Below are 15,558 nucleotides of genomic sequence, written 5' to 3'. Positions count from 1 at the left end.
ATTTGGTCAGGTAAGCCATTTATTGCGGGTGCCTGACTGCCAAAAGCCTCGGAGAGAATGCCAACACAGAAACCCAAAATAACCACCTGGAGCAACCACGGCCAGCCAGACGACAGACAGCAGCGCCTTCAACACAAACCAGCCCGCAGCGCCGATCCTCCGCAGCGTCCGCATCAAGAGGCGACCTGTGACAGACAAGACGTGTGCGGGAGGGGCACATGCACGCGCCCCAGAAAACCAGCTCGCCATGGCCACACACAACCACAAACCCTTCCAGTATGCATTTTACCAAATGCTCTATCACTAAGTTTCTTCTCAAGAAAAAAATAAACCATTTTAGGTCCAAGCAGGAAACTGAAATTAACTATGAAAACCCTGCCGTATGTCTCAGTAGTTCTCACTCATTTCTGCCTGCAGATACCTAACAGGGCAAGTGCAGACATCCCTCAGAAGATCCACGGGCGTGGCCAGCAGCCCCCCTGTATGTGCCCGCGGCTGGTGCTAACAGGATTTACACTGGACGACAACGCAAGACCCCAAAGCAAGCAAAATCCCACCGACACCAGCAGTTAGCACGCTCCAGGTGAGATGAGGAGGACTCAAGGACCAGCGTGAAAATCATTCTACAGGCTACATTTTCCAGTGAAAAAGTACTTAGAATTATAAATGGTAGTACCACTGGATGACAGGAAAACACAACAGACTTTACGTCAAATGTCACATATTATAAAAAAGACAGAAAACTGCTTAGAAAATCAATTTTGTTTCATTTTTTTAAGAGTAACTGCTGAAAGCTAGATGCTCATGTTAGCATTTGCGTGTTGACTCCTAAAACTACTAAGTAATTCCCACATGGCTGATACACAAAGAAATACTGTTGGGGCCAGCCCCGTGGCCGAGTGGTTAAGTTCACACTCTCTGCTTTGGCGGCCCAGGGTTTCACTGGTTCAGATCCTGGGCGCCGACATGGCACCACTCATCAAGCCATGCCGAGGTGGTGTCCCACAGAAGGACCCACAGCTAAAAATACACAACTATGTACCAAGGGGCTTTGGGGAGAAGTAGAAGGAAAAAAAGAAAAAAAAAAGATTGACACCAGATGTTAGCTCAGGGCCGATCTTCCTCACCAAAAAAAAGAAAGAAAGAAATCTATTGCTTTATGTTATTAATTGGCAGTTAAGAGACGATTATTTTTGAAGCTCAACTTTAAAAAAAAAGCTGCCTAATAAAGGTGCTCCTTTACCAAGAAACGTACAGGTATAAACTGGAAAACACCTAATTTTTTATGTAAACTTCCTTGTCACAAAGGTTTAGGATACAGACATCGGTCACTAGAGTAAACCTGTATTTCGCATCTGCAGGACCCAGGGGTGGGCAGCTGCTCATTAAGGTAATTCTCCAACGCGGGAGGGTAACTAGCCTTTTCTAAACCTTTCACTCCACCTCAAATAAGCTACTTTTCATACATTTAATTTACACTGAATACATTTCAAAGAAGCTTTTCAAGAAACGTATTCTCCGTATTTTAAACCAAAGTTGCAAGTGCTCCTGTCGGTTGCATTCTAGAGTCCCGAATGCAAACACATGAGGACAGTGGGCCTTTGTAGGAACATGATCACAACAGAACAGGACGGAAAGGAGTGAGAGACGACCTGCGTGAGCCAAGCCGCGCCCAGCGGGCCCCGCCGCCCCTCCTGGCCTCGAGGACGGCGAGTGGACGGCTGCGTGCGTGTCAGGGCGCTTCTGCCCCTTAGAGTCGTCGCCTGCGGGGTGGTGACAAGCAGTTAACGGGACAGATGAATATGCAGACCTTGTCCATCTGAACTGCGCACAACAATGGCAGTTTGAAAAAATTAGGAAACACAATTATGCAAAACACCCACAACAAACCCAAAGCAAATGCGATGCAGTGGTTACGAGATTCCACCACCAGGGGTTTAAGCCACGGCCGACCAGCCCGCCACATGCCGCCGGAGCACACACTTCCCGCGTCCAAGAAGCATACTTACACAGCGACTCCCCGTGCACACCGAGGCGGCCATCCTCTCTGAGGAGCTCCGTCACATTCACTCTCCCACAGTAGCTGGAATGAGCTGCAACACACGCAAAAGAGGCTCAGAAGACGCATGGACGCGGGGCTCAGACGCTCCCCAGGCCCCAGCGCGCCACGCGGTCGGAGCAACAGCCACCTGCAGCTTCAGGACAGCTGCCGGCACGGACAGGCAGGGAGCACAGGCGACAGGGCTGAGGCGAGAGGAGACTGCCAGGTCCCACCTGCCTAGAGAACGCAGACGGGCCTGCTTAAAACGCCCTTCAAACACCATTCTAAACGCCATTCAAAGAAGTTTTTTGCTTTTAATAAGAATCAAAAGAATCTATTAACTTTTTATTTTAAAAGTAACTTGGAAAATGTTTAAATGCTGATCAACTTTCAGAACAGTGAATTCATTGGGAACACAGTGGGACTTTCACAAGCTGCCTTTCAGAGAGAACCCAGGAAGCACCGCAAGACAGAGGCAGGAGAGAGGAGACCGCCAGAGGCCCATGCGCGAAAGGAGCGCTTTCTCCACCTCGAAAGCAGTATTTGGTGGAAAAAAGAGGAAAAAAATTATTTAAATACCTGTTGATTCACGGCTTTTTGACTTATAGCTTTCTGATTCACGATCTTTTGATTCATAACTTTTCAATTTGTAATTTTCTGATTCATAATTGAGCTTCATTAAAACCACTTGAAAAAGTTGAACTAAGAATGATGAAAAAGATGACGAAGTGTACTTGGCCAGCCACCAAATCCTATCCACGCAGAAAGATGCACCGCCTATTAAGAAACCGTGAACACAGTTACTTCTTCCCACAAAGCCCACACTGAGCCCCCTGAGAAGCCAGGGCGCCAGTCACTCATTTCAGGCCCAGCAGAACCGACTTTTCAGATGGACACCAGAGACAACAGCCTGGGAAGAGCCCTAGTGACAGACGGCACTCCGCCTAGAGCGACACGCACACCTGACGGCAGAGCCGCAGAGCAGACCTGGGGAGAGCCGTGAGCACGAGGCCCCACAGGACACCTGCTCTGAGGCCACTCACCCCAGCGCTGCTGATCCTCATGCTGCACGACTCAGGGCCTGCCAAGGAGCCATCCCCCCGACCTCCCGCCCACACGGTCGCCTTACGACCTGCCCAGAGAAGGGCCATCAGGCAAGGGCTGCGGCCCCTCAAGGCGTCTGCTGCAGCCTTTGCAACGGGACAACAGAAACGACCCACACGAGCGTGCGGAGGGATCGCCTCAATTGCCGGCCGCACCAACCCGGGCCGCCCTCTGCTGCTTCCCACCAGCGCCTGGAGCTTCACACACAGCGAGGCCCAGATGCTTCTTTCTGTTCACCTAAAACGTGTAGGTGACATTCTACAAGTCGTAGCTGCGGGAAGTTTGTTTCTTGAAAAAACATTTCTTCACTGAGCAGCAGATGAAGGCAGCTTGTTTCTACATGCCGGGTTCCAACAGGATCACCGGAGACAAGGGGTCATCCACCCTGGTTTGCCCCGAAGGGCTTCCAAGACTCGGCTTGTCCACTTCCTCCTCCAGCTCGGCGCGGCCTCCATGAGTTCAGAAGCGTGGCAGGGGCCGGCTGGAAGTGGCGGCGTCTGAGTTGGAGTGATTTTAAAGAAATAAAATTTGAGATTTCTTTTTTCCCAAATAGCTTGAGTAGAGGGAGGCTATTTGTGAACTGGAACCCCATACCAAAAACCATAAAGCCGGGGCTCTTATCCCCCGGGATCCATGCCAACTTACTTTGCACTCTCCTCACACTCCTCTTTTTTCACACTGCCGTGTAAACTTGGTGTAGGTCTTAGTGCCGTGAGTCGATCTGACCCCCAGCGCCCCTGTGCACAGCAGAGCGGAACCCCGCCCCATCTTTCTGCACCATCCTCTCACCTTCCAGTACATGAAAACAGGGTTTTCAGGGCCAATTTTTTCAGAAGTGGGTGGCCAGGTCCTTCTTCCTAGTCTGTCTAGTCTGGAAGGTCTGCTGAAACCTGTCCACCACGGGTGACCCTGCTGGCATTTGAAACAACGGTGGCACGGCTTTCAGCTTCACAGCTGCCACGGTATGACAACCGACAGACAGACGGGTAGTGTGGTTCCCTGACCAGGAAATGACCCCAGGCCATGGTGGTGAGAGCACCAAATCTTAACTACCAGACCACCAGGGCTGGCTAAACTTTATATAGAGATTGTTAAAAAAAGAAAAAAATTGATTAAGAAGTAATGCATGGGCAGTCTCACTGATCATCAAAGACACCAAAATTTCATTTTCATCCATCAAATTGGCAAAATTTTATCATAACGAAAATATGAAGAATCAGCAAGAGTATAAAAACAGGGACGCTCACACTGCCAAGAGGGGAGTGGCCTGCGCCAGTCTTCCACGATGTCAGCCGGGAGAATCTGTTTAACTGAAATTGCACGCGATCTTTTCTTCAGCAGAGATTATTCAGAAGCTGCTGGTGGCACAGCTGTTACATGTGTTTTAAGCGCTAATTACAGTCTTTTCAGGAGTGTGGCCTGTCAGAGCTGCTCCCCCTAAAGCTAACCGCTGATCTTGCAGCTGCTCAGCTCAGAGACTGCGCTCGTGCAGCTGAGCGCCACAGCAGGGTCTATGCAGTCAGCTTCTGCCTTGGCTGCTCACTGGGTGGGTAACAGAAATTCTCCTGTACAGATTGGTCGGCTACCCCAATCCCAAAGCTGCTCGTCTCCACAAGGCAGCAGGCGTTAAGTCCTTATTTCTCTCAAGACGCAGGCTGGTCCAACAGCAGATCCTGCTCTCAGGCACCGGAACCGGGCCGGTCTTCCAAGGAGGGACGCACTTGCTCTGCGTAAATGGGCATCTCCTCCTTCAGGCGAGACAGAGCACAGAGTCTGCTTTCAGAGCGGGATTCCTTGGGTGCTTCTGTGCAACCCTGGAACGAGGTCAGCCCGAGGCCCAGGAGGTACTGCCCGGCACACAGGCCCGAGGGCACTCTGGGGTCCCCGCTGGGTGCCCACTTCCAGCACCCCGTGCTCCTTGAGGAGGACCTCACCTCAGAGAGAGTGGGATCCGGTCACCTGCACACACCTCATCAGCAGCCCGCCTTGTGGAGGACTGTTTGACGTCCCGAGGAAAAGACTCCAAGGCCTTCACAAGCCTTTTCCTGGGAGCTGAAGGCCATGTTTTATCAAGAGTGCACCGGACCTGAGCCTCAAAAGGCCCAGGACCCAGACACCACACGGCTCTGCGGGGGAGCCCCACCTCTGATGCACCTGCTGTACCCTGCTCTGTGCACCCAGAGCGCAGCCTGCATGTGGACACACACGGACAAGGCCCAGGACCCAGACACCACACGGCTCTGTGGGGGAGCCTACCTCTGACACACCAGCTGCACCCTGCTCTGTGCACCCAGAGCGCAGCCTGCATGTGGACAAACACGGACAAGGCCCAGGACCCAGATACCACAGGGCTCTGCGGGGGAGCCCACCTCTGACACACCTGCTGCACCCTGCTCTATGCACCCAGAGCGTGGCCTGTGCATGGACACACACGGACAAGGCCCAGGACCCAGACACCACACGGCTCTGCGGGGGAGCCCACCTCTGACACACCTGCTGCACCCTGCTCTGTGCACCCAGAGCGTGGCTTGTGCATGGACACACACGGACCAGGAGACACAGCAAAAGAAATGCTGTTCTTAAAAGTCACACACAGAAAAGCTTGAACGTCCATCCAGACACTGGCGAAATAAATTTTGACACAACCATAAACGCAGTATTAGACAGGCATCAAAAGGAATGAAGTAGGAGTGGCCCGGTGGCGCAGTGGTTAAGTTTGTACGCTCCACTTTGGCAGCCCAGAGTTCGAGGGTTTGGATCCTGGGTGCAGACCTACATACTGCTCATCAAGCCACGCTGTGGCGGCATCCCACACACAAAATAGAGGAAGACTGGCATGGATGTTAGCTCAGCAAGAAAGTTCCCCAAGCAAGAAAACAGAGGAAGATTAGCAACAGATGTGAGTTCAGGGACACTCTTCCTCACCAAAAAAACTAAAGATATTAATCTCAACATATAAAATGGAAAAAGATGCAAAACCGTACATATATATTCCGATAGCATTTAAGGAAAGACAAAACAGACCACCTATTTCCACAGGTGCACAAGCAATCCAGGCAACGGCTCACAACACTGCAGTCACCAAATGCCACTGAACGTACACTCAAAACAGTGAATGACTGACTTTACTGTTACACGTATTTTACCGCATTTATAAAATAAGAAAAATTCACACTCAACTCTTCCAGCCATGTCCCCTCTAGAAGGCAAGCCACATGGGGACAGGGGATGACGCAAGGGGACAGTTTTATCTGTTCTATTTAAAGATCTGACGCTGAGAATATAAGTAAAGACAGAAATAAAGAAAGAAAACGTGGGGTGTTAATGCTAGCTTGAGGAAAGTTTTATGTATTTCACGGGAATCTGGTTACATACAGCAATTTGTGCAGTATGATGTCAACTCTGTACCAGGGAGACCCTGCAAGGCTGGACCCCTCGCCCGTGTGGCATGTGTGGGACCTCTGGTGGGAAGTTATGGTGCTGGCCATGCGCTTCCTTGCCCATCTCTGTGATGCTCAAATGTCCTTCGATATACGTTTTAGTCAAATAATTACAAATATTTTTTAAGAGTAATAAATTAGTGTTGACCCTACAAACCACTGTTATAGACTAAAGGGCAAGAAAGAAGCCAAAAGCAAATAAAAATATAACTCGTTTTCTCCTCAAAAACAGTCAAGATCAATCTAAGCAGGAAAGTTCCATGAATTCCAGAAGCTACAGCACAACCACACCGGGCACCCCTCCATCTGAACAGGCCGACCGCCACGCGCTGTGGAGCAAAGCTGGCAGCTTCCTGTGCTACAGCAAGGACCGCGGGAGAGCAGCAGATGCCCAGACACTCAGTGATCTGCAAGCAGCCTGGCTACCGTCTGCGGAACGCACTTCCCCCTAAGGACGATGCTGCACTCAACCGAGCAACAGTATGCTTCAAACCCCGTTCCCGACATCTCCGTGCACAGCACGAGTTGGGGCCGGCACGGAGCCTGGGCTCCGGGCCCCTGAACAGTGGCATCAGGAAGCCGCGCGGCATCTCGGGGAGAGCACCCTGCAGGCAAGATGCCTGGCCCAGGTCCAAGCCACTCCTACTCACCAGCGCGTTTCTTAAGCTCGCTCAACCTCCACTGGCTGGCCTGCACAGTGGGGACAGCAGCGGTGCCACAGCTGCTGCGAGGTCAGAGAGATTGCCGTGCAGAGCGCTGGAGCACAGTGCATGCTCTGCCACGCGGTCTCCACGAGGTCCTCACACGACGCAATCCAGAAAGTGACAGAGGAAATCCTCACACAGGTTTTGCCACCTACTCTTCCCTTCTCCACCTTCCACTCTGCGGCGTTAACGCTAATGGTGCCAGGAACACCACAGCGGACAAAACCACACGCGGCAGCCGAGGGTAAGATACTACAACGAGACAACTCAGTCCTCGCACCATCCTCCCTCGTGCCAACACGGCTGTTTGAAACAATGAGCTGAGTGGACACGCATGCTGCCCCGCGGTGAATTCACGTCCTACCCCACCCACCAGACCAAGAATGTCCCCAGCTCTGCAAGGCTGACCAGCACGTGGCGCGCACAGACGAGGAGCCAACGGCTTGGACACGAGGCAACACAGTCTCAAGGCAAAGACTCCTCACGCCTCCATCTGGCAGGGGAGCAGCAACCACAGGGCAGGGGTAGCATCCCGGAGCCAGTGGGGCCTCGGCACACGACAGAACCTGCAAGCCGTGCTCTCCTGGCCCAGCAGGGAGGCTCAGCCACCCCAGCAAAGACCAGAGCCCACGCCCGGCCCAGAGGGCGCCCTGCAGGCCTGCCTGGGGAGGGCGGCAGCCTGCCGTTCTCACAGGTGACGCCTCCGGAGCAACCCCAGGACCCATGTTCAAGCAAGTACTGCTCTGCCAGCTGGCGGGGCCGTGGCCGCACCGTGGCACCCTTGGCAGTGACTGTTGCCGTCCCAAACAGAGCCGGCACACGGCGACCGCCGGAAGCTGCACACTCCCTCCCACCGACGCCCTCTGCAGCAGGAGCAAGGGCCCATCCTGGGCACTTCCTCAGCACCCGAGCCCCAGGGCTGCTCTGCCGACACGGAGGCGCCCGGGCTCCACAAGGCTTTCACCCACACAGGCACTTCCTCCTGCTCACCCAGAGTTCAAACTGACAGGATTTCAGACACCCCAAGGTACAAAAATACTAACCACATAAAATGCAAGCTGAGCACAACCAGAGGCCTCACCACTAGGATACACAACTGTGTACTGGGGGCTTTGGGGAGGAGAAGAAGAAGAAGAAGAAGATTGGCAACAGATGTTAGCTCAGCGCCAATCTTCCAAAAAAAGACGTAAGCTGAAAGAGGATGAGGAGGAGCGAAATTGACTGTTGGTGAATTTCTTAAACTTTTAAAGAGTAATTCTGAGTCCAAGTCTACGACAGAAACAGTGCAGACTCCGAGGCCCATCAAACCAGGTTTGTAGGAAGAACCGGAAACACGTGGACACGAGATCTCTCTCTCACTTTCAAAAGCACAAGCCTTACGTTTCTGGGTCCTGTCTCTCGAGTACACTCTTGAGGAGGTCCCGTGGGCCGCAGGGAGCGTGGTGAGCGCGTCCTCGCGCCCGGAGAGCAGGCTGCAGTCCCGGCAGGTGAAGCCGTTGCTCCTGGCGGCCAGGTCGCCGTTGCCCTGGACGGCGGCTTCACTTCCACCTGGAGTGTTCACAGAGGGGACGGAGGCGATTTGTCACAACCTGCATCACACACCTGACGGAAACTCCCATCTTGAAAAGTGCAGGGAAGAAAAGGGACTCCACTAGTTACCTTTAAGATCTCCATCATCGTCAAGACCTAAAAAACACACACACGTTTTTGCCGTTGAGTTCAAACTATTAAAACAGAACAAAACCCACAAAAAAAGTAAAGCTTACAACGGTTAGTGAGTCAGCATTACAGCATTAGGCACGGTTTATTCCCTAAAACGCCTAGAATTAAGGGAAATTTCTGCAGATGTGCACAGACACGGTCCTCTGATTCAAGGTGAAAGCACATCTTTGGAGAAGGTGCAACGTGTACCTACGTGTGCACGTGCAGCCCGCCACGCAGCGAGGCAGAGGGCACCGCGATGCGGGAGGAGCCTCCTCCGGCGCTCCCCTCGGCAGGCAGGCACCTCCCCGCCAGCGCCCGTGCCTCTGTTGCTGGGAGCTCCCCTTGCTGGCTGGACAGAACAGCAACACCCCCTCCCAAGCTTCCCGAAATCAGCAGACAAATCTCTGGAACTAATCTGGATCTTACCATCTTCTCAAAGAGCCACCTCAGTGTCCACCAAGTGAACACAAGCAAGCAGCTGCGTCCTATCAAAGCTAGTGCTCCTGCGGCCAGCATGTCTTCAGGGGCAAGGACGGGGCCGTGCTGCTGCTGCCTGAACTCGAAGCAGCTCACAAGCCTTGTCGTCTCCTGCTGTCCGCACTCCTGAACTGGGTGCCTTCCAAGGACTCAAAGACGCCGTGTCCGCCTTGCTGCCTAGAGCTGTCTGCAATCTGAAATCCCACTGGGGAATTCTTGCAATGTCTTTGCTTAACCATCTTACAGAAGTAACGTATTTAGAGGGGCCAGCCCGGTGGCCTAATGGTTAAGTTCCGCGTGTTCCACCTCAGCAGCCCGGATTCAGTTCCCGGGCGTGGCCCTACACCACTCATCGGCTGCCATGTTGTGCTGGCTCACATACAAAATAGAGGAAGAGCGGCACAGCTATCAGCTCAGGGCAAACCTTCCTCAACAACAAGAAGTAACGTACTTAGAGAAACAGAGTTCTCAGAGGACCACTGACCACAACAGGTGGCTCTGCCCTGGGGCACAGCCGGACGGGGAGCATTCGGAGCAGCTGCCCCCGCGTGTCCCGTTCGTGAGCCAAGAGGACGGCCTCCGCAGCACTGGGGCTCCCTCCACACACAAGTGGCAAGGGGACAACCTGGCCATGATCTCGCCCCTTCCCAGAACAGTCAGAGAAACAACCAAACTGTAGAAAACTCACCCCAGAAGTGGTCCACTTTGGTCTGCTCACGGATCAGAGACTCGTCCAGCACAGGAGGCTGCAGACAGGCCGCGCCCTGCAGACCACCAGAGCCTCTCCGGCCGACGGCCAAGGACACGGCCTTCCCCGAGGCGTGGTTCACACTAAACGCCAGCTTGCTTGCACTTCTGCGCTGTTTTGCTGTTCTGAAAAGAAAGGAATAAGGAACAAGTTTATAGACTTTTTCTAGTAAATACAAACTGATTACAATTCACCAACACAGAACTGTGGTTTGAGAATAAATATCCTATTTTTAAGGCAACATTTTCTTATGTCTTTTCTGGTGTAATGAAACATCTGTCAATCTAAAAAAGGAATTCTTAAGATGGGGAACAAGAACTCCTTCTAAAACTGTATACACAAAATAGCTTTCAGATTTTGGGTCCCACGACCCAAAAGTGGTTAAAACTTAAAAAAAACCTAAGAATAAAAATGACCCCAAAATAAAAAATTTTATCATTTTTAAAGTTAACCTCTTCCCTTTTAAAAACAAGTTGCTGCACACACATCCGCATCCTGCACCATTTCACAGCCACTAATGAAGACAGAACTGAACCAAGTGCAGCAAGGAAAAGCCGTGCTCTAAGGTGACTCCTGCGCTCACACGGACCGCCAGCGACAAACGGGCGGGGAGGACTCGGGCAGGCGGAGCAAGGCCATCGCCTTCGAGGGACGAGCAGGGGCGACAGGCAGTACCACGTGAGCATGGCGCACGACGGGGCCAGGTGACAGAAAGCCAGCCCTGCCACAGTGTGGAGCCACACGCCGCAACCCACTGGCGCTCACAGCTGCACCTCCAAGAACCTACTCGACCGGACGGCCACAGTAAGGTCCCAGAATCTCCTTCACTGCACGCACTCAGCAGGCGACTGCAATGCGCGTGGAGACCGTGGCCGGGCCCTCAACAGACCCAGCGCCGGGCTCTGCTCTAATGCTGCCTTCCTCCACCTCTCCGAACAGACCCCTCCCACTCCCGAGACGATGGCCACTCTGACTGGAAACATCATTCTTCCGTGAGCAACAGAGTGAAGCCACGACTTTCATTCTTTATCTCTAAATGGCACGAAGACCTCGCACGCTTCTCCTTCTTGGGTACAAACAGATGATGCACACATGGAGAGTTTAGAAGAGGGAAGATGAGCAGCAGGAACACAGGCAAACGTCTAAACTTCATGGTGTGTCTGTTGGTCCACGTAGACTTTCACAGACGTAAAGCGTTAACCATACAGGGACCAGCCACGACGCCACGTGGCGACCTGGTCAGAGTCCTCCCCCTGGAACCCCATTCGGTGGACAGCGCAAGTTAGCTCCTGCTCGGAGGTGACCTTTGAGTGCTGGCGCTGTCACGGAGCTGTGTCCACGTCACAGGGTGCCGCATCCCCTCCAGAGTTGGAGCCGAGCAGACAGCTGGAAACCTCAACTTGCAGAACACCAGCACCAGACAACCCGCATGTCCCAGCACCAGTGTCTGCCCTTCTTCGGAGCAGGAGGGCAGCGTGTGTGGGTTTGGGAGTGTGCACATGGCCTTCCCTCAGCACAGTGTGTGCACGCGAGGTCCTACCCAGGGTGAGGATGTGGTGCGAAGTGAGGAGGCTGGCTCACCTGGCCGCTCTGTCCCTCAGGGAGGCAGCGCTGCTGGGGCAGGAGGGGGCGTCCCCAGCCTGGCCTTCCTCGGTGGCACATGCTGTGGTGACCAGGCGCAGACTACGGCGGGACATCCTTGGAGAATCAAACACGGGATCCAATTTGTGCTCGGTCTCGAAATCCAGAGCATCAGAAGAATAGCTTGAACTGGAAGGAAAAACACTGGTCAGAGCTGGACAGCACTCACGGCACCACCTCTGAAAGACAGCAGACAGACAGAGCACGTGGTCCACCAGGAATCCGCGACAGCAGCCATACTGTGCGATGGTGCTCTGCACGGCAAAGCAGGCTGCACCATCAGGCGGCAGACACTCGGCCTCAGCACTGTGCAGCAGCCCCAGGTCACCCAGCTGTCCTAGGACACGCTGCCCATGAGACCCCACCCACGGGAGTCACATCAACACCAACAAAAAGGAGAGACCCCTCCTGGCAGCCAGCACGTCCGACAGAGCAGCCGGTGAGATGCGACCGCCACCTGACATTTAGCCAGCGGACCAAGGAACGAGTCAGCAACAGGAAAAGAGGAAACAGCGAGCGACTAGAGCTTTGTCACTACTTCGCCTCTAGCTCACAGGAGGCTGGAGACACACGGTGACAAAGAAGAGCCACTTCAATTCCCCTCCACGTCACGGTCTCAACTGAGAGATGCTTCCTAGTGTGTCCTTGCCAAGTGTTTCCAAATCAAGACACAGGAACACAGCACCTTCTCTGTGCCTCCCCTGGGAGGGCTCACACCTGAGCTGCCCGAAGGCTGGTGGCCGAGCACACCTAACACACCCTTGCACTCAGGACAGAGATCACACGTCTCCCACTGTGAGGACCCACGTCAACAGGGAGGGAGGGACCACAGCCCAGCGGGCAAGGGCACCCGGAGGGAGCGAGGGAGGGGCGCGCATCCGGATGCCACAGAGAGGAGACAGCGGGGACAAAGCGGCCCGGAGCCCACACTGTGACCAGGCCACAGGGGCGGGGTGGGAGTGGCTGAGGAGGCTGCACAGGAGACCTGGAGCCTGGCCACGCACGGCCGCCGTGCCCTGCCAGGGAGCGGCCTGTGAGGCCCCGAGGAAGCCCCATGGGGACGTGCAGACGGCAGCCGCCAGCCTCTCCCACGGCCCTTCCCGCAGGCACGGCCATGAGGCAGGAGCAGGCTGGGGGAATGTGGAAGCCAGAGTCACCAGCCATGTCTGAGTAAAGTCAACGAGCTTAAGAACATCTCTGATTGTATTTTACATTCGAGAAATATTTTCAGAATCAAATTCATCATTAACCTACTAGATCCGAAACTAAAGCGTCCTGTCAGACCCCAGGAGGTGACCACAAATTGATTCCAGTCGTCACGGGCACCTCCCGCCACATGCCACCTAAGAGACAGGTCTTTTCAGCTTCGCCCAGAGGCTGCGCTGACCCAAGCCAGCACCTGGCAAGGACACCAAGCTGAGCAGTTTAGTGTGATCTAAAGCAGGGCTAGCTTTCTTCCAAACTATTTTACACAATGACAATGTTAGTTTAAGGAGATTATGTTATTCCAAATCAGAGTGTGTCGTGTCAGTACGGACCAACATCCCCCCCACCCCTCCTCTTCTGAGAACTGGGTTTACAGCACAGCCATTCACCAACAACTGGGACGTCAAGAGAGAACAGTGAGGTCCAAGCCAGCCTCTGTCCAAGCCCCGAACCAGGTGTGACTCCCGGAGCAGTCAGTCTAGACGAACACACAAACGCAGGAGCAAGCAAGCTGACAGTGGTGCCCTGGGGCCACACCTCGGGGCCACTCTAACACTGCCGCTGTCTAAATGGGGCCTGGCTTTCAAACACAGAACCCTTGGAACGCCTCCGCCACCGGGAGGTAGGGGGCCAAATGCCGTCAGTGTGATTGAGAGGGCCTGGGAGGAAGTCGACCTGAGAGTGTCTGCAGCAGCACCATGCCCGAGACGAGGGGACGGTGAAGTAAGCGGGGACACACCACAGGGCGTGACACTGTGAGGCCAGGAGGACGCAAAGCTCTACACACACCGTCACAGAAAGGCCTCCAGGGCACACTGTGAAATGAGAAAAGAAAGCGCTCTAGCGTCATCCTACTTGTGTTAAAACAGACGATAAAACCACATGTTCCTACACACATGCAGAAACGTGTAAGCCTAGACAAGATCTGGAAGGTTCTCTTCCATCTGGTCACAGTGGTTCCTCTGGAGCTGGAAGGTGGGGCCCGAGGCACGTGCTCTCAGAGCTGGGCAGGGCTGAACTCCAAACACGGCAGAAACGGAGCCGTGGTCAGAGGGGACGAGGAGCGGACGGAGGAGGGAGGGACCGGCTGTTCGGAGCTCTGCCCAGACCAACGTCCAGGCCTCCTTCCAACACAACGGGGCTCAGCTGACCTGGTGCGTCCGTGACCTCAAAGGCCTCTTCTCCTCTAAAAGTCCAGCACATCACAAGCGCCCGCACTCCCACCGTCTGTAACAGGGGCTGTGGACAATGCCCGAGCCCCAGCAGGAAGACTCGCGTGTCTGCTGGAGACAGGAGACCCCGAGCACCCAGCCCAGGCAGCTCGACCTCATCAAGGGCGGTGGTGGAAGTACGTTGCCAATTCCCCTATGAGGCCTGGGGGCTTCAGAGGAAAGCCCACCACAGAGAATTTTAGACTGAGGTGTCCAATCCAGAACTGGAGAGAATTAAATAACATAACTAGGATATAAAGATCATCATAATAATACAAGGGCCGGCCCCATGGCGCAGCAGTTAAGTTCGCACGCTCCGCTTGGGCGGCCCAGGATCCTTTTGCCTGTTTGGATCCTGGGCGCGGACATGGCCCCGCTTGTCAGGCCATGCTGAGGCAGCATCCCACATGCCACAACCAGAGGCACCCACAACTAGAATATACAACTGTGTACTAGGGGACTTTGGGGGAGAAGAAGAAGGAAAAAAAAAAAGATTGACAACAGATGTTAGGTCAGATGACAATCATAAAAAAAAAGGTAACATAGACAAAGACACCAAAGATAAAGTACAGACCTAATCCTCAAGAGTATGAGATTTTAGTTTAGTTCTCTCATCAACTACGAATTGTTTTCATTATGCGTTGCTCTTTTTAAAACCTCTGTTATTTGGAGCACCTTTAATTAAAAGATTGAAAGAAATCTGCCACAGCTGAAAGCAGACACATGCGGAGAGCAGGCCTCGGCTCCACCCGGCGTGGCCGTGCCCCTCCCGCCGGTGGCAGCCTCCTGCCGGTACCGGTACCGCGCTGACCCTCCCGTTGCCAGGGAGCAGCTCAGTTACGGGAGAAGCGATGTGAGCTAAGCAGGTCACAGACGGCGACCATGCTAAGAAGTGACCCAAGGCCCATGTCGAGACATCACCCACCTGGCTGCCCAGCCCATCTGCGTTGCAGCCCTGACTCAACCGCCCACTCTCACCCTCCCCCCTCCCCACCTCCCCCACCCCCCTCGCACTTGGGATCTCCTGGCACGTTGGCTCTTCAGCCTCATGGGGATTCTGACCCTGACTCACCCGGCCCCGCCCCCAGGGGCGAGTCCCCTGCCCCGATGGCGTCTGTCCCAGTAGCCTGGCAGCACTCCCTCAGATGAACCCAACCATGAACCCAACCGCTCTCTAGACGCTGCAGGCCCTGCAGAGAATCGTGTCAGTGCACGGCCGTCCCCAGCCCCACCGGCTCCTCCCACCGCCTGGTGACCTGTGTGGTGGTCCATCCCCAGTGCT

At 54.1% G+C, this 15,558-nt stretch overlaps 1 protein-coding gene across 30 annotated transcripts in view; it reads right to left on the bottom strand.

The window, feature by feature from the left end:
- The window catches only part of SUN1 (Sad1 and UNC84 domain containing 1), a 55,774-nt gene that overhangs the window by 19,056 nt on the left and 21,160 nt on the right, over positions 1–15,558 (bottom strand). For 9 of the 30 annotated variants that reach the window (XM_044746630.2, XM_044746633.2, XM_070484026.1 and 6 more), the window contains 8 exons: positions 11,800–11,988; positions 10,159–10,343; positions 8,949–8,975; positions 8,670–8,837; positions 2,621–2,818; positions 2,010–2,093; positions 1,653–1,763; positions 87–185 (listed from right to left, as the gene is read on the bottom strand). In XM_044746630.2, coding sequence (XP_044602565.1) covers positions 87–185; positions 1,653–1,763; positions 2,010–2,093; positions 2,621–2,818; positions 8,670–8,837; positions 8,949–8,975; positions 10,159–10,343; positions 11,800–11,988 — 1,061 coding nt within the window. Of the gene's footprint in view, positions 1–86; positions 186–1,652; positions 1,825–2,009; positions 2,094–2,620; positions 2,819–8,669; positions 8,838–8,948; positions 8,976–10,158; positions 10,344–11,799; positions 11,989–15,558 lie in introns of those variants that run through there. The other 21 variants (XM_070484028.1, XM_070484037.1, XM_070484029.1 and 18 more) reach the window with 7 other exon arrangements.

Source organism: Equus asinus, chromosome 14 (genome assembly GCF_041296235.1).
Source record: "Equus asinus isolate D_3611 breed Donkey chromosome 14, EquAss-T2T_v2, whole genome shotgun sequence".
Taxonomy (NCBI): Eukaryota; Metazoa; Chordata; class Mammalia; order Perissodactyla; family Equidae; genus Equus; species Equus asinus.
The sequence above is the reverse complement of the archived record's forward strand: the minus strand, read 5'-3'. Positions and strand labels throughout refer to the sequence as shown.